Source organism: Phyllopteryx taeniolatus, chromosome 17 (genome assembly GCF_024500385.1).
Source record: "Phyllopteryx taeniolatus isolate TA_2022b chromosome 17, UOR_Ptae_1.2, whole genome shotgun sequence".
NCBI classification, from domain to species: Eukaryota; Metazoa; Chordata; class Actinopteri; order Syngnathiformes; family Syngnathidae; genus Phyllopteryx; species Phyllopteryx taeniolatus.
This window is the reverse complement of record NC_084518.1, coordinates 15214204-15238587: the sequence shown is the minus strand read 5'-3', so window position 1 is coordinate 15238587 and position 24384 is coordinate 15214204. Positions and strand designations below refer to the sequence as shown.

General features: G+C 40.4%; 1 protein-coding gene across 2 annotated transcripts; it reads left to right on the top strand.

Annotated features, from left to right (window-relative positions):
- The first annotated feature begins 198 nt into the window (after positions 1–198).
- st6gal1 (ST6 beta-galactosamide alpha-2,6-sialyltranferase 1) lies at positions 199–18519 on the top strand. Of its 2 annotated transcripts, none has more exons than XM_061751539.1 (9): positions 199–433; positions 3433–3504; positions 9931–10137; positions 10318–10674; positions 11071–11335; positions 12166–12263; positions 12332–12433; positions 12520–12694; positions 14008–18519. In XM_061751539.1, exons 2-9 carry the CDS (start codon positions 3493–3495, stop codon positions 14265–14267), a joined length of 1476 nt encoding a protein of 491 aa, XP_061607523.1. In that variant the 5' UTR covers positions 199–433; positions 3433–3492; the 3' UTR covers positions 14268–18519. The 2 variants fall into 2 exon arrangements, with proteins under 2 accessions (XP_061607523.1, XP_061607524.1); XM_061751540.1 differs by lacking the exon at positions 199–433 and adding an exon at positions 9552–9702.
- Positions 18520–24384: the final 5865 nt, after the last annotated feature.

The following is a 24384-nucleotide window of genomic DNA, read 5'->3' as shown; positions in this document are numbered from 1 at the left end:
GCGTTTCAAAGTAAACTAAATGCGTTTGATACTTGTGACCTCAATAATCCTAAAACGCGATTCTGACATGTATTTATCAATTAATACTTTATATCACCATCTATGTCTCTACGTCATCGAGAGCGACTGGTGTTGATCGGGAAAAAAGATATCAATCGATGCTTGATTTTGAAAACAGGCGGAAGTGTATGTATAAGGTCTTTGCTAGCTTGGCGGCCAGCCTCTCGCGACCGAATCGGAGCTGCTCTTCTTTCTCCAAATGCGACTCGGTGCCCACTGGCAGGCTTCGACGGGACCATGGCGGCACAAGCGACGGCCTGCTCGGGGCCCTAGTGTCGCCTTACAGTGGGAGGGAACCGAGAAAAAGGAGGGGGAACCAAGTAGGTGCGGTGCGATGCTGAAGGACCATCAGGAGCATCATTACCTCACACAGGTCAGTCTATCTATCTATCTATCTATCTATCTATCTATCTATCTATCTATCTATCTATCTATCTATCTATCTATCTATCTATCTATCTATCTATCTATCTATCTATCTATCTATCTATCTATCTATCTATCTATCTATCTATCTAATCTATCGATCTAATCTATCTATCAGGCTTTACACGATCAGGATTTTTGGGGCCGATCAGCAAGTTTAAAAAACCGATCCGATCACAAGATGGAGGAATGTTCATTCACTGTATATAGTTGTGTCCTTAATTGCTCCCAAAAATATATTTATAATAAATAATGTATCTTTTTTCCTCAATTTATGCCAGTGAGGCATAGCGACAGACAGAACCAATGAATGGTCTTCTATGAGATGGCAGGAAGTAAATACAGTAATTAATTTATCCACTTTTTATGACATTTTTGTTTATTTTGTGTCCCGTGAGATTTTTCAATTGTAGAATATGTTCCTTGGCTCCATAAAGGTTGTAAATCACTGCTCTATTCAGATCGTGGATTCTAATTAGTCAGGTCAAACCAACATTACACGACAGAAATAATGGGTGCTAACTTACAGTAATTAAATTACTTTATTGTAATTAAATTACTTCACACAGGCGGCATGGCGCACGACTGGTTAGAGCGTCAGCCTCACAGTTCTGAGGACCAGGGTTCAATCCCCGGCCCCACCTGTGTGGAGTTTGCATGTTCTCCCCGTGCCTGCGTGGGTTTTCTGCGGGCACTCCGGTTTCCTCCCACATCCCAAAAACATGCATTAATTGGGGACTCTAAATTGCCCGTAGGTGTGAATGTGAGTGCGAATGGTTGTTTGTTTGTATGTGCCTTGCGATTGGCTGGCAACCTGTTCAGGGTGTACCCCGCCTCCTGTCCGATGATAGCTGGGATAGGCTACAGCACGCCCGCGACCCTGGTGAGGAGAAGCGGCTCAAAAAATGGATGGATGGATGGATTACTTCACACACAGATAAAAAGACTTTATACTTTAAACTTTATAGAGCATGATTCGACAGAACGGCAGCATGTTTACGTACAACCGTTCGTGCTACCACTAGCTTGCTAGTAAAATTTTATTGCCTGCTTGCGAGCCGTATCGTATTAAAAGTACGTGAACATACCTCAAGCAAGCCTTAAACGAACATCCTCTCCTGTCCTGAGCACCGGTGACCACCAACACACTTTTTTCCCCATTTTGTCCTTATAATACAGTCGGCTCCCTCCACTCTTGTTGTCGTTGCCACGGTAACGAGTGTATCCGGTCGCATTTGAGTTGACATCGTAAAGCCCAATGATCGTAAAAAACAGGATGCGGTGGTATCGGATTGCAAGATTTTATTGCAGTTGTCTGACAGTGCAATCGTGAAAGAGCAAATTTGTCTTGTAGTTACATGTTGTCTGTCTCAGACATGTTGTCTGTCTCACACCGCTGACATTTTTTTTCTTTTAACTAACTTTATTGGCCGTCAGATATTTCCAATACTACGTCAAAAGACACGCGACAAGGCTAGAAATAAACTAGCGTTTGGAATCAAATATACTGTGCACGCGGCGACACGGAGTAAATGTCTTTTGCGGACCCGATCAATGACGTTATTGATCGTATCGGCGAATTACGACATTAAAGCCGATCAGCCGATCAGAATAAAATGCTAAATATCGGCCGATACCGATCAGCCCGATAAAATCGGTGTAAAGTCTACTATCTATCTATCTATCTATCTATCTATCTATCTATCTATCTATCTATCTATCTATCTATCTATCTATCTATCTATCTATCTATCTATCTAAAAAGTGACTCACATGCAGCCCTTGTAACAGGGCTAGAGAGCTATTTCTCGGCTATGTTATGTTAAAACAATGTGAAAATGATTCGGGGTGTCTAATTCCTTTTTGTCACGGGCCATTTTGAAGTTACGGTTTCCGTCAGAGGGCCATTATGACTCTGACTGATATTATTATCTATACACAACAGGTTGATGGATTACTAGTTTTTACAGTAAATCAGAAGACAAGGACAATAGTTTGTCCAAGTATTGTTCACGAACTGTAAAAAAAGGTTTTGGTAACAAACAAAAAAAAATTCTTACAATATCTCAGTGTTATTATTTATTACATATGACAAGTTGAAATTTTGGTACAGATTTTAGCAAGAATCATGGAAATTGACGCGGGTGATTGGCTTTCATAGGCCACATAAAAATGATGTGATGGGCTGGATCTGGCCCCCGGGCCTTGAGTTTGACACCAGTGCACTAGGGTTTCTGTTTTGTAGCGCAGTGATCTTCAAAGTGTGGTAGTTTTACACCGGCTTTCTAAAATGGTACGTAAAAAAACAGTGCCTTAGTACAGTTAGGTTTTATTTCACTTAAAGGGGAACAAAACCTAGATGTCAAAACTTCCTGTTATATTGTAAATGTGCATATCTTCTTTATCTGATGCTGTTTATTTAAATCTAACAATTATTTATTCTAAAATTTAAAACACTGCATCTACTCGCTTATGAGGGCTGTCATTGTTATGTCATTACATGTGCAAAGTCGCGACAATATGATTTGTATCAGTCCTTCCTTCTGGTGTTTGGGGGCTAGGCTAGTGGCTCATTGCGAAATCATCCAAACTCCACATAGAAAGGTTGGAGCCTAGATTTGAACCCACAAACCTTTGAACTGCGAGGCAGAACTGTGCTTATTGCTCATCCATTGTTCCACCTTCAATCGGTTAATAGTGTGTTGAAATAACAGATGACGTGGCAGACCAACCAGTACCGATGTGTGAAAATATATCAAATTGACCACATTCGGAAGTACCAGGTTTCTGCCGGACAGCGATGACACACGTTTTATGAAAAAATAATAATCTTGTTTTTGATTAACTCTTACTCACTGTCAAATGTCAATACGGATCAAAGGAGACCCGAAAAAAATGTACACTTAAAAAGCGCATCATAGCCTGTGTAAATCTTTGTGTCTGCAGGAGGGATGAAAGGAGACCAAAAGGGAGCAGAGCGTTTCTAAGCAACAGCGACAACTCACAATGGGCTACAAGGTACGAGTCATGCACTAAATCACACGGCTGGATGAATGAGGGAGTTAGTCATTCAAATGACCAGTATTTGATGCACTGTTGTAACAGCTGACAGTGACTCTTCCTCCACATCACGACTCCTAACAGTCAATATTTTACCAAGCTATTAGTAACACCCATGTAGGACAACAATCAGTACTCAAAATGATCATGCCTTTTGAATCTTAATTTAAAAAATTATTTATTTCATATTATTGTGACACATTTTACACATTTTTTTTCTTTTATTACATATTTTTCATTACTATTATTTACAATTTTCAAAGTATTCTTATAATATTTAATTTTTTCTAGTGTTGACTTTTAATTTTAATTTTCATGATTTTCTATTTTTATGCTGGTAAAATATGTAAAACTTGTAAGAAAATAATTTCTATGAATGTATTTTATTTTATTGTAAACCTTTCATTTATTTGTATTTTTTATTTTTGAAAAAAGATGTATTATTATTGTTAGTATTATTATTATTATCTAATGTTGTCATATTAGTGTGATTATATTTGATTACTGTTATCTTTACATTTCAATTTCCACCCAAAAATATTCATGATTTTAGAGTTACTATTAGGATTTGTAAAATTATTGAGAAAAAAAAAATAAGCACTTGAAATGTTTCCCACACAAATATTTTTATTATTAAGTTTTTTATTATTTTCTAAAATTTTGGAACATTTTAAAATCATGCATATTTTCGATTTTTATGAAAATGTTTGATTTTTATTTTAAGCTTCGATTTTAAAAGCATGCATTACTTTTCAGTTATTTTTAAGTCGTGTTTATTTAAATAGCACTTCATCACAAGTCTCAAATATTTTTACTTACTAATACGTCTATCGTTCATTATAATTTAAACCACATTAAATATAAAATATGATATTTTTTTGTGGTGTCAGAGCTGATCCTGACAATCTAGCTAGTCTTTATGGTAGCTAGGTATGTAATCAAAAGTAATGTTTTTTTTGTTTTTTTTTACAGCTCACTGTGTATCACCTTACTTGTATTCACTAAAATTGTTCCAACATACTGCAAGTTCTTCTTTGAAGAGCTATTAATAAGGGCATTTATCAATCTTTCAATGTCTCTATTGCTGCCACATTTATTCCGCAATTGGTCGCAATATAAATTTCACATTGCAGCCTGCAATAACCGGGCAATGCGCTTTGGTGCTTACATTCAGAGCTGGGTCACGTAACCGTCATTTAGCTGTGGAAAGCGAACACAGGGATTCAGGCCGACATCTTTAAGCAGATATTGAGTAATGCTGCCATCTGTCACTGTGTCCTCCGGCAACCATGATTTTTTAAATTTTATTTCACTGTAGAAAATGAACACGTTGGTTACACACGCACACACACGGAGACACACGTTTTCGCTTTATTCAAACTTTCCAGTGGATCATCTTCATCACCTGTGATTTTATGCTGATTTGTAAGTTTAATAAACGCTGGTGACAAATTAACTACAGCTACAGTATGTAAAGCCCACATTAGGACCTGTAATTTGCAAATATATTTTCGTCTTTCTGACTGAGGAACTTTGACCTTCTAACATCAGAGTCAATCCTCACCAAAAAGTAATCAACTGAGTGGCTACCTGTCTATTTGTCCACCAAGATTGGAAACTATCAGATTAAAATTGCACAGAATAGCAGATGAAGGTGATTTATATTTTTGATTTTTTTCTAACCTTGAACTTTGATCTCCACCTTGAACCTTTGACATGCAGAAAGTACTAAAGCAAAAGAACATACATTATAGGGTGAAAATTACATTTTTATGTGCTTCTTTGTCAGTGTGAGCGAGGATGGAGGGGACAAAGCAGCATTGTGTGCCAAGGGGCCAAAATGCAAGTGAAGCACAATATTGACAGTAAAGCGATCGTATAACTTGGTCACTTATTATGAGGATTATTGTCTATGTGCTCCACATAGGATGTCACAATACAGCTTTTACAGTTCTGATACGATACCAATATTGCAGCCTTGAATACTGGCCAAGACCGATGTTGATCCGATACGATAGCAGCACAAATCATACATACGTTTACTTATTTTGTAGTATGGAATGTTATAAATGGCCACAATCAAGTGATATTACTCAAACAGAGAACAATAATCAGCAACAGTAGGTATATATGAGATATAAGTGCCGCAAGTTCGTTGCAAATGTTTGTTAGCTCGTCAATGGTGTTTTTCATTGTGTTAACTTTGAGCTAGCGAAGTCTATGATGTATTTGAACATACAATAGGCAGAGGTGTGTAGTAACGCGCTACATCTACTCCGTTACATTTACTCAAGTAACATTTTGGATAAATTGTACTTGTCAGAGTAGTTTAAATGCATCATACTTCTTTACTTTTACTTGAGTATTTATGTTAACAATAGATTTTACGCCGATCTGATCGGCTTGATCGGTATCAGCCGAAAATTAGCATTTTATGCTGATCGGCTTCAATGTCATTTTTCGCCGATCTGATCAATGGCTGTCCAAAAGACATTTACTCCGCGTCGCCATCGTGTACAGCATAGGTGTCAAACTCAAGGCCCGGGGGGCAGATGCAGCACGCCACATCATTTTATGTGGCCCGCAAAAGCAAATCATGCTCGTCAACTTCCGTGACTTGTGCTAAAATCTGTACCCAAATTCCAAATTGTCATAATAATAAATAATAATGTTGAGATATTGCATTTTTCTATTACCAAACCCTTCTTCTACAGTAACTTAAACAATACTTGAACAAACTATTATCCTTGTCTTCTGATTTCAAAGCTAGTTATCCCTCAATTTGTTGTGTAATGGTAATAATATGATTTGGTGATTAAGCATTCTATGGTTTCACTGTTCTAACCGCCCTCTGAGGGAAATCATAACTATAATCCGGCCCGAGACAAAAATGAGTTTGAAAGCTCTGCTGTACAGTATATTTGAATCCAAAAGCTAGTTTATTTTTAGCCTTGTCGTGTGTCTTTTGACGTAGTACTGTGAATATCTGACAACCAATAAAGTTATTTAAAAAACAAACATGTCAGCAGTGTGGGACAGACAACACGTTTGAGACAGCCAACACGTAATGCGTGGATCAGACTATAGGACAAATTTGGTCTTTCACGATTGTACCATGGCAGACTACTGCAATAAAATCTTGTATTCCGATACCACTACATCCCCTCTTTTACGATCACAGAGCTTTATCTTGTCAACTCAAACGCGACCGGATACACTCGTTACCGTGGTGACACGTGTATTAGAAAAACAAAATGGGGGGGAAAAGTGTGCAAGTGGTAACCGGTGCTCGGGAGATTACGTTCATTTAAGGCTTGCTTGAAGTATGTTCACGTACTTTTAATACGATACGGCTCGTAAGCAGGAAACAAAACGTTATGTAGCCTAGCAAGCTAGTGCTAGCGGTTGTACGTAAACATGCCGCCGTTATGTTGAATCATGCTCTAAGCTTTTACTGTAATAAAATTACAGTAAGTTAGCTCCCATTATTTCTGTCATGTTGTAATGTTGGTTTGACCTGACTGATTAGAATACACGATCTGACTAGAGCAGTGATTTCCAACCGTTATGGAGCAAAGGCACATATTTTACAATTGAAAAATCTCACAGCACACCAACAAACAAAAATGTGACAAAAAGTACATACACAGTAATTACTGTACTTCCTGCCATCTAATAGAAGAGAATTTATTTGTTCTGTCTGTCACTATGCCTCACTGACATAAATAGAGGAACAAAGACACATTATTTCTTGTAAATGAATAATTTTTTGAGCAGTTAAGTAAAATTTGATAATTTCCCACGGCACACCTTGCTCATGGCAGACTAAAGTGCCACGGCTCACTGGTTAGGAATCACTGGACTAGAGAATACTTTTGAAGATACTCCGTATACATCCATCCATCCATTTTCTGAGCCGCTTCTCCTCACTAGGGTCGCGGGCGTGCTGGATTCTATCCCAGCTATCATCGGGCAGGAGGCGGGGTACACCCTGAACTGGTTGCCAGCCAATCGCAGGGCACATACAAACAAACAACCATTGGCACTCACAGTCACACCTACGGGCAATTTAGAGTCTCCAATTCATGCATGTTTTTGGGATGTGGGAGGAAACCGGAGTGCCCGGAGAAAACCCACTCAGGCACCGGGAGAACATGCAAACTCCACACAGGCGGTGCCGGGGATTGAAACCCGGGTCCTCAGAACTGTGAGGCTGACCCTCTAACCAGTCGTCCACCGTGCCGCCACTCTGTATACAGTACACAATTATATACAGTAAATGAACAAGTCATTTAAGTAGACACATTGCTCCATCTTGTGATCGGATCGGTGATCGGTTATCGTTTTTTTAAACTCGCTGATCGGTGATCAGCCCCAATAATCCTGATTGTGTAAAGCCTACTTTTTAGTTTTACTTGAGTCATATTATTCTAAAGTAATAGTACTCTTACTTGAGTACAACATTTGACTACTCTTCCCAGCTCTGACAATAGATGTAATTCTTTTGTTATCTGTGTTTAGTTTTACAGTGAATTTCAACTAGAGTAACAATAAAGGATTTTAAGCATGCAACATTGACTCTTACGCCTTGCTACTTTGTTAGCACATTAGCAACCTGTAGTTGTGATTACGTGGGCAGTGCATCGCGTGGTTCGGGCGCTGCTGGATAGAAGTGCTGGAGCGGTGCCTGGAATGAACTGCTTGTGTAAGAGTGCTTATATCGGAGATTTTGGATCCAGTCCAATACAAACCAATTCTCTTTTTTTTAATACAGTATATCGGACCGATCGGACACCCCTGTCAATAATCCACTGTGATACTCTTGACCGCCACACAGCAAAAGATAAACATGATGCTCCAGTCAAAGTTATGACTCGTGATGTGACGATTAATTACGTTTTTAAGACAAATAAAATCATGTTATTGGGTCATTCTCTCAACATATGAGGGCATATGAACAAAATTATTACATATTTGTAAAAGCCTCATTTGGGACTTTAATCAGATGTGGATTGTCACAAATATGTTTTTGACCTTCTGATTTACTTTGACCTTTAATATCTCTTTAAGGTCACTTACTGTTGTCCCCACCAAAAAATAATCAACTGATTGGCTACCTAGCTTCTCCACGTCCATTAAATGTGGAGACAATAGTTTAGTCGGAGCAGAGAATTTATTTTTTTTGCAGTTTACAGATTTACCTTGTAGCTTTGACCTGCAGATATCCCTGAATCCAACAAACACAAATGGCGACTATTACATGTTTATGTGTTGATTTGTGAGCATGAGAGATTGCGATACGGACGGAGCGACATATGTTCAAAGTCAGACACAATAAATTGTTGACGAACGCTCAAGCCTGTTCACTTAATATGAGGACTACTGTCTTTGAGACCAGCAAGTACTTCATTAGGCTTCAGTGATACCCATGACCTTCATACAGGAAAATATTAATAGAACGCTCCAGTCAAAGCAAAATGGAGCAGCAGCTTCCCGACAGGCCTCTTTGCATTTTTTTATTTCCCCGAGGTCAGTCGTAAAAAAAGAAAATCTCCCTTCGTCGTCATCTGAAAAGAGCGGATTTATTCTCAGTAAGCTCTAGCACACCGTCAATCATCATCCGGATCCACAAAAAGTGTGAATGACAACGAGATCAAGTGTGTGTAATGAATGGAATAAAAATATTTCATTTAATACAGTTTCATATTAAGATATTTTATTTGATCCATCCATCTAATCATTCCTATAGTGTTGCCCACAGGACTGGAATCTCAAAGGGATGTGTCATATCTACTTATTCATATCTATGGTTTTGCCTTATTAATTGGTGGGGGGAGTCTACGTACTTGGCTGCAGTCAGCCTCGTTGGCATTGGGTAAGCCTCCAGTGGAAGGCTTGGTTTTATTTGGTTTTATTTTTAAATGTACATTTTATTTTTGAAATGTTTCATTTTATCTATCTATCCATTTTCTATAGCACTTATCTATCTATCTATCTATCTATAGCGGCACGGTGGACTACTGGTTTGATCGTCTGCCTCACAGTTCTGAGGATCAGGGTTCAATCCCGCCTGTGTGGAGTTTCATGTTCTCCCCGTACCTGCGTGGGTTTTCTCCGGGCATTCCGGATTCCTTCCACATCCCAAAAACATAGGTGGTAGGTTGATTGAAGATTCTAAATTGCCCGTAGGTGTGAATGTGTGCGCGAATGGTTGTTTGTTTATATGTGCCCTGCAATTGGCTGGCGACCAGTTCGGGGTGTACCCCGCCTCTCGCCCGAAGATAGCTGGGATAGGCTCCAGCACGGCCGCGATCCTTGTGAGGATGAAGCGGCATAGCGAATGGTGGATGGATGTATACTTACAGGTGTCCCAATATGTTCCAGATTCCCGGGGCAGCGATGGACCGCGTGAGCCTGCTATGGCGTCTGCGGCGTCGTGCCCGCCGCGGTGCCCTCTGCATGGCGTTCTTCTGCATTTCCATGGCGCTGCTCTACGCCCTCTGCGCCGAGAACAGCGTGCCCGTCACCGACGCCATTTTCGGCGTGCGGGCGCGGACCCGGGCCCAGCCTCGCACGCACACCGTCGTCAAGGTACACGTCGCCGTGTTTGCCCATGGGTCAAGTCAATAATTTTATCGATTAATTCCTGTTTATTTGTTGAAATTGAAGTTGTTTTTTGTGCAAAAAAATTATATTTTATTTTAAGGGCATAGTGGCCAGCCCTAGCTGCTAATAGGTAATTTTAATTCCAACCTGCGCCCTCCCAATCAGGTGCTGCGAGGTGGTGCCAAGCCCGCGTACGTGGATCCCCAGAAGCTCCCGGGCGTTGTCCCCGGCGACCCCCGCCGCCCCATACCCGTACTCTCCTCGCCCAACCGCACTTCTGAGCACCAGACCACCAAGCCAAAGCCCAGGGAGGTCGAGAGTTTCTTTGCGCGCATGTTTCCGCAACCCTTCCTGCGGGCGCTGGACACCCTCTTCGGGGGCCGCCGGCGAGGCCAGCTGAGCGGCAAGGGCGGCGATGCCGAGCTCTTTGGGCCCAACAGCCTTCTCGGGAAGGTGTGGAATGAGCACATGTCAAGTAGCATGCTGGGAAACAGGCTGAAGAAGGTGGTGAACAACTATCAGGTGAGGACAACGACAGTAATAGAATCAGAATCAGATGACACTGATTCGGCATTCACACGAATGGGTAGCAGAGGCTTTAAGTAGCCAAATATTATTATTAGAAGAACTGAAGGTTAGATCAGGGTCTAAATATTGTTACTGTATGTTTGTACAAAATATCGCACTGATGAGTGCAAGTTTTCCTACTAAAAGTTATGTAAAACAAAGGTTTTTGGAATGTAACCACTGGCGAGAGACGCAGAGCCTTCCTCCAGCATGATGGATCCACAAGAGGGAGGGAGGCGGGGGGTGAAGCGAATGTGGGAAAGAGAGACAGCGCATTCAAGGGCACAGCACGTGAATGTATTACAGTGCGTGTGTGCGAGACTTTTGGCTTGATTACACTTCTAAAACCAGGCGATGAACAAATATGGCGTCAAGCTCCCCGACGCGGCGGCCATGGCCGGCAGGCCCACGTTGAGCGGGCCGGAGCTCCTGTGCCAGCTCCACGAGAAGGTGGCGTTGTCCACGCTGACGGCTGACCTGCCGCCTTTTTCCTCTCTGCCGTGGGCCTCGCAGCTGCCGTCTAAGCCGCTCACCTCCGACGTGGGGCCGTTCAAGAGCTGCGCCGTGGTGTCGTCCGCTGGCTCGCTCCGCGACTCGGGCCTCGGCAAAGAGATAGGTGAGATATGCTGTCCAAGACACAAAAGATCCTAGACCTGCACTTTTTTCTACCTTTTTCCTTTCCTTTTTCTCTCTTTTTTACTTTTTTGCCCTTTTCTTCTTTCTTTTTTCCTTTTGTTTTTTTTCTTTTCTCCTATTCTTTACCATTTTTCCTGGTTTCCATTTTTTGCTTTCTTTTCATTTTTGTCTCTTCTTATGCTTTTATTATTTTCCCCATTGTACAATTTTCTTTTCTTTTCCTTTTTTCCTGTTATTTTTTCCTCTCCTTTTTGTCATTTTACCCTTTTTCTTTTTACCTTTTGTATCTTTTTACTCTTTTTTTCTTTTGTCAAATCTTTATTGTCTCCCTTTCTTCTTCCTTTTACCCTTTTCCCTTTTGTCTTTATTCTCTTTTTTCACTTTTCATTTTGCCGTTTTGATCCTTCTTTTTTCCCCCTTTTTATTTTCTCCCCTTTTCATTTGTCTTTTTCTCTTTTTTCTGCTTTTTCCTTTTTCTCCTTTTTCTTTTTTGCTTTTCTCTAACTTTCTCTCCTTTTTTCTTATTTTATTTTTTCAGTGTTTCTTTTATCTCTACCTTTTTATTGTTTTTATTTTGTTCCTCTTTTTCCCATTTTTCTTTCCTTTCCTTTATTCATTATTATATTTCATTTTTTTCTTCCCGTTTTCTCCCTCTCCTTTTCATCTTTCTCTCTATTCTTTTAATCATTTTTCAGTTTTAACCCTCTTTTCTATTTTATCTCCTTTTGTCTCAAATTTCCCTTCCCCCCCCCCTTTGTCCTTTTTTCTTTCCCCCCCATTCCTCTTCTTGACATTATGCTTAAATGACAGATGCCCACGATGCCGTGCTGCGCTTCAACAGCGCCCCCACCGCCCGCTACGAGAAGGACGTCGGTTCCAAAACCACCATCCGCCTCATCAACTCACAAGTAAAGCCGTAGTAATAACAGCAGTAACTAACTTTACCCCTTTAGATTATAACTTGGATGTCTTGTAGGTGATGGCGTCTGATGACCACCACTTCCTGTCCAGCTCGCTGTACAGCTCGGGTGTATTGGTGGCCTGGGACCCCGCTCCCTTTTCCGCTGACCTCACACAGGTGTTGCTTACTGTATATATATCCACATTAAATAATAAATTAAACAGTAAGCAGCCAACATTTTGCTGACAACGTCCATTTTGCAGTGGTTCAACCACACCGACTACCCCATCTTCACCCAGTACCAGCGCTACAGGCGGCTGCACCCTCAGCAGCCCTTCTACATCCTACAGCCGCGCTTCATCTGGCAGGTGTGGCAGCGAATACAGGACAACATGCCAGAGCCCATCCAGAAGAACCCGCCCTCCTCTGGCATGCTGGGTAATGTGCACTTTGATTGAGTTTCACTGTTGATCCCTCAAGCTTATCTAGACATTGTTATTGGTTTTTTTGTCATTGTGTCATTACATGGTAGCATATTGACAAATTAATTACATTAGTTCATCAATAATACATTAGGACATTTAATTGGAGGTATGATTTGATGAGCTTTTCTGCAAATTATTTTCTTGACCCCCTTACTAGTGAACTCTGACCTTGGGTGATCCCCTTAATGCTAACACCAATCACGAAAAATGAACCACCAGAGCTACTATCTACCTACTATGTAACCACCAAGTTTAAAGGGAATTGGATAAAAATTGCATACATTTTCAGTTTTGAGGGGTTTGACGTGTTTGACGGACATTAACGGTGACCGTTTGACTTGTGAAAAGGTCTCAAGCCAGAGAGCCAATATGGTAGATGTGCTGATTTGTCAGTTTAGTATGTGGTAGACAATGGCAGTGGTGGCTGGTCAACGACGCAACACAATAACAATATCAAAACAGCTTGAGTGACAAATGAGGACCGTCAGACTCTGAAGACACTGAGATCTATTTGTGTTAGTTTTCATGGAAAGGCATATTAAGCAATAGGAGAAAAATCCTACATATCAAAAAATTCAATTAGCATCTTCTGAAAACATGGTGCAAATCATGAAACCTTTATTTCGGACACCTAACGGTCAAGACATTTTGGCATTCAAAGTTTGAAAAATATTACTTTAGAGTGATTTTTTTTTCCTTAAAACAATTATGACCTTTTGATTGTAACAACTGCCAATAATTCAAATACTCATATCAGTAATATTAATTGATTTTGAAAAGGAAATTCAGTGGGCCATGTCTTTACTGTTATTGATCAAATTATATGAAAATGACTCATATCTACTTTTAGATGAGCAGGACAAATAGTGTATAGGTAATGAGTTGTTTCCTTTATCTCTGTTATCTTTTTTCGTGATGTACATCTGCGCTGCGGTGCAAAAATCTTTACCCAATGACTCGTTAAAAGTTTGATCTGCGAAAGCCAAGTTTAGGCGCAACTTTCCAGCGCCCATGCTGGTGACATCACATCCGATTGTCGCAGCTCGATCTCCATAGATGTCTATTGATGACAGCATAGGCTCGATTCTTGGATGTTTATGAAAGGTTATCCTGAGCGATTGTCCTGTAATGTGGGGTTTGTTGAGAGTGATGGTTCCGCCCAGGGATGACAATTTTAAATGTGAAACCTGTTAATCCAAGCAAATGAGGAGAAGCTTTAACTGTGATCCTTTTCCTGACGGCTTTCGTTCTCTTTCCCCCGTTCAGGTACAGTGCTGATGATGTCCATATGCGACGTGGTCCACGTGTACGAGTTCCTGCCGTCGCGCCGCAAGACGGAGCTGTGCCACTACTACCAGCGCTTCTACGACGCCGCCTGCACGCTGGGCGCCTACCACCCGCTGCTCTATGAGAAGAACCTGGTCAAGCGTATGAATCAGGGACTCGACCGCGACATTTACACACACGGGCGCGTCACGCTGCCTGGATTCAGCAGTCTCAACTGCAAAACAACGCATGCAGGTTGACGAGCAAACGAGAACAGACGCCGCGCTGGAACACACACTGGAGTTCAATCCTATATAATAGATGTGCCTGCTGAAAACATGTGTAATATACACTATATCCTTAATAGGGTTGCAAAATTCGGGAAATTTTCAGTTGGAAACTTTCCATTGGAATAAAAGGGACTAAACCAGGAATTTATACAATTGAAAGTTGGCCCTTCATAGGGAACTTAAATATAAATAAAAATATTAGAAATGAATATGAGTATATCATATAATACGTACATATATACGTCGCAGATCGAGTCAAGTGGGCAAAAAATAAGATAAAATGAAGCAATTACCTAACTCATTCACTGCCAGCCATTTTTAAAGCAGAACGCCCTATATTGCTAGCAGTTTGAGAGCATTCTTACTGATCTTTCAAGACCCACAGATTATTGGGCTCTGTGACAATATTAGCACAAAACCCACCCCAAAAAAGAGTAGACGCTTCTTTCAAGAAGAAAAAAAAGTTTGTTTCTAGCGTTTTCTGTTCTTTAGTAATCAGCAGTCCAACATTTCTGATTTCTGACCAAAAAGCAGGGAGCTTTTTGTGAATCGAAACGTGTCAAGCAGAACAGTGACTATGACGCTAATATTTTTTTGCTTTTGTGAGGCCTCAAACTTTTAAACAACAAAAACAAGACTGAAAAAGGGCTTTTGATGGGGAAATCATTATTTACAGATGGTACAGAAATGCACCTTGTGTGTCGCTGACTCACCGGAGGGCTTTTTTAAAGCGAGTTTGTTATTCACTCCATTAACTGTCATCTTTTCGCCAGATCGTGACACACACTTTCTAGTACTTACTGCGACTTATACTCTGTTTATACGATTTACTGTATATACATACTCTGTTCGAGTGTGAGGTACCTGAACTTGTTTGACTTTCGTGTTGGGATTTCTCTCCCTCGTTAACCAACGTGGCAAGCCGAGATTCACGCCCTGATCTATCTTCAACTCAAAAGCCGTGCTGATCTCAAATCCGAAGCGAATCTTCCGAATCTTCAAATCTGTTAGTAATTACAGTGGTTTACAAACCTTAATTTCACAGACAAGCTGGGTCTTCTATGCCAACTCTTTGAAAAAACGTACTTGACAAATAGCAGAAACAGTTGGATTGACAAATATAAATGTCCTCGCATGTGGGCAAGGACAGCTTTCTATTTTGCATGGATGTCTGTTTATGATGAAACTGTTTCTATTTATGCTTGCATGTAATACCTTATCATTGAATTACTGTCAATTCCCAGTTATCCTCATGGAAAGTTTCCACTTTGCAATATCTCCAAAACCAGAAAGTTTCCGTCCCTTTGTAACTAATCCTTAATGGAAAAGAAACTTTAGACAAAATAGTACACATCATCTCAAGGAAAGAAAAAGGCAAAACGGGCAGTTTGCTACGTCCAGTTGTAGCATACTTGATAACTGATCATTTTGGCGGGCTGAATGTCTTCAATTTGCACAACTCGACGTATTTTTTTAATGGGCACTAATTGCATCTCATATTAATTATTTGAATAGTTACATCAAGTTCAGTTAGGAGTGAGCACAGGTCTTAAAAGGAGATGTTTTTTCAGTTTTTTTTCCTCCCCACAATTTAAAGGATTTCCCAGGAGTTAGTAACTTGAAACATGAAATACATTTCTTTTTTAAAAAATTTTCCACGAAACTTTACACACTCACTGAATTTGTCTCATGCAAGTGAGGCACTACTCACCTTGTATACTACTCAGTCAAAGATGAGTCCTGCTTTTATTACCATGACGATCAGGGGCGGGGCCAGGGTTTGCGATGAACCAAACGGCTTGCATGTGCCAAAGTGTTATCCTGAGTGTGAAAAAAATTGAGCGCCCATAAATAAAACAGATTTTCATTTTCACTTGTGGAGGCAGCACTTCATACACTACACATTATACACGTGTCAATTCCTGTGCTGATCTGTACATGTGTCGCATGCGGCAGACATACCGCCAAACGAAAATTACCCCCCCACGTCACCGAACCATCAAGTATGTGCCACTTATCAGAAGCAAATGCTGTTTAATGCTAATCTGTGCAACCTACAAAAAACTCAATGCAGCTCTACTTCCCTACACTTGCAGGACATTTTCAGAAAACAAAAGATTGACTTGGTTGTTTAACTGCACACTTGATAGTAGGCAGGCACCCCAGAGACCCAGCTGTTTGTATACGAGCTATCAAAAAGTCAGTTTCTCATAATGTGTCCGCTTTACGTCCCAAGCATATCCGTATCCACTACAGACTTAAGTAAGCATGAATATTGATTGTTTTGTCAAGTTCACTTTGAGGCAATTCCGGGTTGTCACTTTTACTTTGGAAGTCTTTCGTGTTTGAAAGGCAACTGAGGTTGTTTTGTCACCAGGCCTGAATATATGGTTCGGTTCTGTTTACAGCCTCATTTATGAGGGCTTGAAAAGCACTTCTGATGTCAGCAGTGTTAGGAACAGTTAGTCATAGTGTCCATACATTCATTTTCTATAGTAGGGCTGTGGCTGAGTTGGAGCCTATCCCAGCTGACTTTTGATGAGAGAAGTACGGTACAGTAAGATGGCGCCAAAAGCAATAGTTTTATATTAGACTTTTAAAATATTATATTGAATAACGGAGGATCAGTTCCAATAGGTGAATCAGCGAGTCGCAAGGTACATATAGAAAAACTCCCATTTACATTTAAACTTATTTAGAGTTGTCCATGAACCCAACGTGTCTTTGGAATGTGGGGGGAAATCAGTTCCCCAGAGAACCCACTTAAGAACGGGAAGATTCAAACTCAGAACTTTACAAGTGCGAGGCAGACGCGCAATCCACTGTCTACAGTGCTGTCTGAGAGAGTAGTAACTGCTATAGGAAATTTCCCATTCAAATTTTCAGCTTGGAAAGCTCATTAAAAATTACTTTTAAATTTAAATTTTTATGACAATCTAACCGTAGATGATGCACCAAGGAGGAAACACTCAGTGTATTTTTTTTAATTTGAAAGTGAACGCTCTTAAAGACAATAGAAGCATTTTCACTTGAGGAGGCAGCCCTTCATACACACCATGCACTTGTCAGTTCGCAACGCAAAACACAAATACTCCCCAACTTCCCCAACCAATCAAGTATGTACCGCTCATAAAAAGCTACTACTGTTCGCTAATGCTAATCTGTGCAGCCAACAAAACAATGCAGGTCTGCTTACCAAGTGGACATTTACATGATAGTGTCAACCCCAGCACATTGATGCCAGATGTTAACTAGTAGAAATTCAAAGTAGTCCTACGAGTGAGGACAAAAAGTACATGGGGCTGAAGCTGGATATCGAGGCTATTGACAAAATTTTCAAACAGCTTTACATAATGCTGTCACCTTTGTGGCGTGTTCAAGTGCAGCCTTTTTTTTTTTTTTCCAGGAAGAAACACAAAAGTCAATGTCGGCCTGATGTGACAAAGCTAAGCCAAAATGGAGCTCAGTAGCAACTTTCAGTGACGGTTATGAAATGTGGATTTTTATGTATTATTCAGAGGAAATCAGAGCGTAAAACAATGTTTGTTTTTTGTTTTTTTGTCGATTTCTATGCTTGAGGCAAACAGCTGAATAACTGATGTCAGTGCATTTCTGAGGGCAGCATTTTATCTCTCTCTATGCAGCCACTCACCGCACCTTGCATGCTTCATTTCTGCTGCACTTTGCGGGGAGCCTCTTAGCTTTCTTTTACCTCAGAGTCGCACGTCCTCTAGTTTTGCCTTCCTAGTCCTCTAGAGGATTCATTGTTGCTTATGTCAGGGGTGGGGAACCTGCGGCCCTGAAAAAAAAAAACATTCCATCCAACCCTCATTCAATTCTCCTATGAAAGCACCAAAACATTGAACCCAGATATCTTCATATTATACAATAATGAACTTTTTTAAATTTTATTTTATTTTTTTAATCATTGTATCATATTTTTCATAGATTTAGTGTGGCCCTTGGGTGACTTCCCAGAAATCCCCCACCCCTGGCTTATGTTGTATCATGGTGTTTTGTTTGTTTTTTGAGAATCGCTTTTACTTCCTTATAAGAAACCCCACAGACTTTTGTTAAATGGCAAAAATTCTTGATGTCCGTTTGGGTGTTTTCCAGGGGTTCGAATCCCACGTATGTGTTACGTTACGTTCTGTCTTTCAATGTAGGAAACATCAAGAATAAACGTCACTGCGTAAATAATAAAGTAGAATGTGGTAAAGGACTCTGCTTCACTTTCTCTTAAAATGATATACAGTGTTATAAATACTCAACTATTATCTGTCCACAATTTGAAGTTAGGATTAAAATTGGAGCAGGTATGGAAAGCCATTTGAGCATTTATTTGCTGTCAAGGATATCAAAGCTGAGTATTTATTCGATAGCTTTGATTCCATCTTAAGAGGGACTTAAAATATATATATCAGCATGTTGGTTGTGAGTCATGGTTGACAAATCTGTCCATATTTTACAGTTTTGAAGGTATGGGGCTGGAATAGAAAAATCATGCCTCATTTTTGCGATTAACCCCTTCCCTGTGGAGCTGGCCACGCCCATTTTTGGGGTTTATACACTTGTATTTTTGGGCTTGGACATTGTGAAAGCATACATTTGTGTGGAGTTACAAATAGTTGATCTCAAATCTAAAATGGTGCATTGCTGCCATCTGTTGGCGGTTGTGCCAATAAACACACTTTTACTTTATCATTTGTTTATTCTTTTCAGTTTTCCATTCATCCATTTTCTGAGGCACTTATTCTCACGAGGGTCGCGGGAGTGCTGGAGCCTATCCGAGCTATCATTGGGCAGGAGGCGGGGTACACCCTGAACTGGTTGCCAGCCAATCGCAGGGCACATACAAACAATTAATTAACCTACCATGCATGTTTTTGGGACGTGGGAGGAAACCAGAGTGCCTGGAGAAAAGCCACGCAGGTACAGGGAGAACATGCAAACTCCACACAGGCGGGGCCGGGGATTGAACCCCGGTCCTCAGAACTGTGAGGCAGACGCTCTAACCAGTCGTTCACCATGCCACCTCTTTTCAATTTTGAAATGTGTAATTCCTATAAATCATTTAGACTCGTAACGACCACCAATGAATGAACTCTAACCCCCGAAAACCATAAGTGAGGTAATGTACATCCCGCCTCAAGCGAACACGAACGCCGCACTGCTAACGCTCGCCAAACAAGTCAACGAAATTGAAAAAAAACACCCGGACTCACCCCTCATTATTCTCGGGGACTTTAACAAAGCTAAACTCAACCACGAACTCCCTAAATACAAGCAGCACATCGACTGTCCTACCAGGGAAAATAATACTTTAGACCACTGCTACACTACGGTAAAAAACGCATACCGCGCTATTCCTCGTGCAGCCCTGGGCTCGTCTGATCACTGCTTAATTCATTTAATACCGATGTACAGGCAAGAACTTAAATGCGCGAAGCCTACAGTGAAAACAGTCAAAAAGTGGACAAATGAAGCCAAGATGGAACTTCAAAGCTGTTTAGACTGCACAGACTGGAGTGTCTTTGAAAATTCACCTGGCAGCCTGGATGAATATACGGACACTGTCACATCCTATATCAGTTTCTGTGAAGAGGTTTGTGTACCAACAAAATCTTTTCGCACATTCAACAACAACAAGCCGTGGTTCACTGCTAAACTTAAGCAGCTTCGCCAAGCTAAGGAGGACGCATATCAGAGCGGGGACAGGGCCCTGTATAATCGAGCTAGAAACCAGCTTACTAAAGTAATTAACATTGCAAAAAGAAACTATGCAGCAAAGTTGGAAAAACAGTTTAGCGCAAACGACTCTAAATCAGTCTGGCATGCATTCCAATCGCTGACTAATTACAAGCGACGATCCCCCCAAGCTGAGAACAATAGCACACTAGCCAACGACTTGAATACCTTCTACTGCAGATTTGAAAAGGACAGTTTCACACCACACACCCACCCGGCCGCACCCGCGACCACAATCACACCTCTGACTTCTGCGTTAACCATTCATGAACAGGATGTGAGACGCATCTTCAACCAACAAAAGATTAACAAAGCGGCAGGCCCGGACCATGTGTCCCCATCCTGCCTCAAAGTCTGCGCGGACCAGCTCGCTCCAATCTTCACTCAGATCTTCAATAGATCTCTGAGGATGTACTTCCTGCGGCTTCTGAGAAAGCACGGCCTGCCACCGGAGCTGCTGAGACAGTTCTACACAGCGGTCATCGAATCAGTCCTGTGTTCTTCCATCACAGTCTGGTTCGGTGCTGCTACAAAAAAGGACAAACTCCGACTGCAACGGACAATCAAAACTGCTGAAAGGATTGTCGGTACCCCCCCTACCCACCATTGAGGACTTGCACACTGCCAGAACTAAGACAAGGGCGTGCAAAATCCTCTCGGACCCTCCGCACCCAGGTCACCAGCTCTTCCAGCTCCTTCCCTCAGGTAGGCGCTACCGATCAATGCAAACTAGAACTAGTAGACATTCCAACAGCTTCTTCCCTCTTGCGATCAACTTCTTAAACACCTGACCTACAATTCCATTACAACATGCTGGCAATTTTTTGACTTGAGTTCGTTGTCACATTTCTGTGGGGCCAATTATGTATTACTCGTGCACTCACTGTAGTTGTCTCGCCATGCTGCACTATTTGCATATACTGGCCACTCATGCCAGATTAGCATCTGCTCCATTGCACACTGTTTGAGGAGTATCTGTAACATTTGCACAACCAACATTGTCCCAGATTATCGCACTACTCGTCACTTTAAACCGCATACACTCCTTGAAGTCTCAGCGCCCCTTGCACAATGGTCATTGCACCGGTCTATTGCAATATTAGTCATTCGAACTGTTCTAAGTGCTAGAGGACTCTGCATCTTTTTGCACAATTGTTTTTTGTCAATGTCTTTATGTCTCCAAAGTGTTCTGTAAATTGACTGTCTGTTGTACTAGAGCGGCTCCAACTACCGGAGACAAATTCCTTGTGTGTTTTGGTCATACTTGGCAAATAAAGATGATTCTGATTCTGATTCTGATTCTGTTTGTATTCCAGCTCTTTCACAAATGCACAGTACATATTTTTGGGAGCTGCAATGTGAAATGGAAAGATGGAAGTGGGAAAGAGTTTTTTTTTTTTTTTTTTTTATGAAGAACAAACTCATCATGTTGGAGCCACATGTGATTCTGTAAAACAGAAATAGAGCAACACTGTCAAACAGAGCCACATCCATGATGTAGATTACGAGTGATTTCAACAGCACAAGGTTCATTCAATTGAATAACAGTTATGGAAAACAAAAACAGATGTTTAATTTAAAATGGTTTATAGTCAGATGAAATCAACTTGTCAAGAAAAGTTAGGGTGATCCTAATTACTTTAAAAAAAAAATGGTGTACCCCATGGCTATATGTTGGGTCCCATTTTATTAAGAATCTTTGACAGATAAAATCTTTCCTCAAATAGTGACTGTCCCTCTGATGAACAATTTTGTCGCCTCTGATAGACACATTTGTCACCAGGTGTGTCATCAATTTAAGAGAAATAAATGCATCCCTTTTCCTGAACCGGTAACTGTAACTGTAATTACCTCAGTTTGTCGTCGCTATCGGTTCAACACATGGACATTAAACAGTAAACGTCTGAGCCCAGTTAAACTAGGTTGTTTACCAAAACAGCAGCACCTATGGATGCACCTAAAAGCATAGTGTGGCTTTTTAAATTTCCGTATGCAGTGCTGAAGATGATCTTGCGTATGTGAAGCACTCCAGTAGACTCTCATGTGATCGCTCCACAATGTTGTGTCCAAGTTTATGTTCATTTGTTCTTCTTGTCTGTCTGCATTTTCACATAACAGTCTTTTTTAATTTTCTATTTAACTTCAGTTTCTATTGACCTAAGTCGTACAAATGCATACAAATAAAGTTCACCCTGAATAGATGTCTCCTCTCATCTGCAGTTGAGCAAATAATTACCCCTCTAGACTATTTATGCAAATACTGTATTTTTCCCCTCTCGGTTATACGAGTGACCTGACATGAGTTTTCGAGATATGGGCTGTAATTCAGCTGATTTTTTATTTTATTTTTTTGCTTCGACTGGCAGGCAAAAATTTGAGATACAGACGCTGCACGGTGGAAGTGAACTCAAGTCTTCACAAAAAACAGCAGTTTGGCAGATAGTGAAAAATCTTTCAAAAAAGAGGCTTCAATGTCTTCATTGCCACTCTCAGTAGAAGTTTACTTTCAAACTTAACATAAAACAAAGAGAATTACAGGTGGTGTATTTGAAACAACCACATAGTGTTGTCTGAGGAAACTCTTCTCAGTTAATTGTTAACAAACAATGCAAAATGGAACAGACGGGCTAACATATAGCATCAGTGTCGTGGTATTATAACTCTTTAAGTAATGGATATTTGAACAGGGAAAATGGAGCAACGCGTAGCTAGATAATAATAATACACACATTTATTATCCACTGCAAAGAGCGACTAATATTACTGCAGCTTTCTCAGGAGCTGTGACTGTCTCCATGTATATGCGTATGTTTGTATTATACTTTCCCCAGGTGGCCAAGGCGCGCACACCAGAAGGAGCAGCAAAATGTCCATTGAATTGAAGCAAAAAAAAATGTCAAAAGCTGTTTATTTCCAATTATGTCCAGGTGTGTATAAAATAAAATAAATATTTTTAAAAATGAATTTAAAGTAAGCCTATTAAGATTATAGTCATTGCCAAATAGAGTGGGCTAACTAAATTTTTGTCATTTTGCACAAGGGTGATTAAAGGTTTAGTGTAATCGTGGTCAAGGTCCGAACATCCGTCAACTCTATCAATATTTCACGAAAGATGATAAATAACGTTCACTTATACTAAGATTGAGATGTAAAAAATAAATAAATAAATAAAAATAAGGTGCTGAGTGCAATAATAGACTGCCCCAAGATGTCAAAATTGGAACTAAACCTTGATTCAGACCAGTATTCATCTGTAGAATTCAGTGGCATGGAGTTGCATTGTATTAGGAATTAAATGTAATATATTTCATTTTGGAGGTAATTTTTGCTCAGTAATGCCTTTAATCGATAAAAGACCCACTTTAAAGAGGTTGCATTTACCTGACTATAAGAGTGTGAAGGCCAGCACTGAAACACGAATACACACATTTTCTTTAACAACTTTGACAAGTTAAAGACACACCGCATCATTATTACATGATTATATTATAGTTTACTCACAAACCACCAGTGTCAATTTGAGTGAAGCCATGTTGCCAATCAGGTCCTCCTTTGAATGACGACTTGATGCAAAGCTGAAGTTAACTTAAACAGCATTGATGACGTTTGTTCGTCGCTTTATTTGACTTACAGCTAAAAGCGCATCGATTTAAAGAGGACACGCGACTCTAACGCCTGGTGGGTATTTGCCCTCAACAGTCGTTTCAGAGTTTGGGGGCGAATTGATCCCTGTCGGAAATGAGTCATGTGTCAAGATACAGTTACGATGTAGCTTCTACTGAGCGAGAACACATTATTCAGCAAGTGCAACAGACAACAACACTGCTACTACATTCATTGTTCTACTTTCCCCTGTAATTGGTGCCTGTGCTTCCTGTGGTGTAGCCAGTAACAGCAAAGACTCTCTGCTACACTCTGCTACGATTACTATACCAGTACAGTAGTAGTAGTAATAGCATTAATATTGCTAATTTACACAGTATTACTATTGTTAATACAATTATAGTGGTGCCTGAGATACAAGTTTAATTTGTTCCATGACCAGGCTCGTAACTCAGAACATTTCAAATCATCTTTCCACATTGAAATCAATGGAAATGCCATGAATCCATTGCAGCCTCTCCCCCAAAAAGCAAAAAAAAAAAAAAGTTTAATGTTTTTAATGACAAAACTAGCACTGTGTAATATTGTACTTCATAAAAGCATACATGACATAATTAAATACAATAATAATAATTAGTTTTTGTCACACATCCTCGTTCAATGGACATTGTGCTTCTCAATGTGGTGCATGAGTATTAGCCACCATGGGACAGTATAAAAGAGAAATCACCTACAT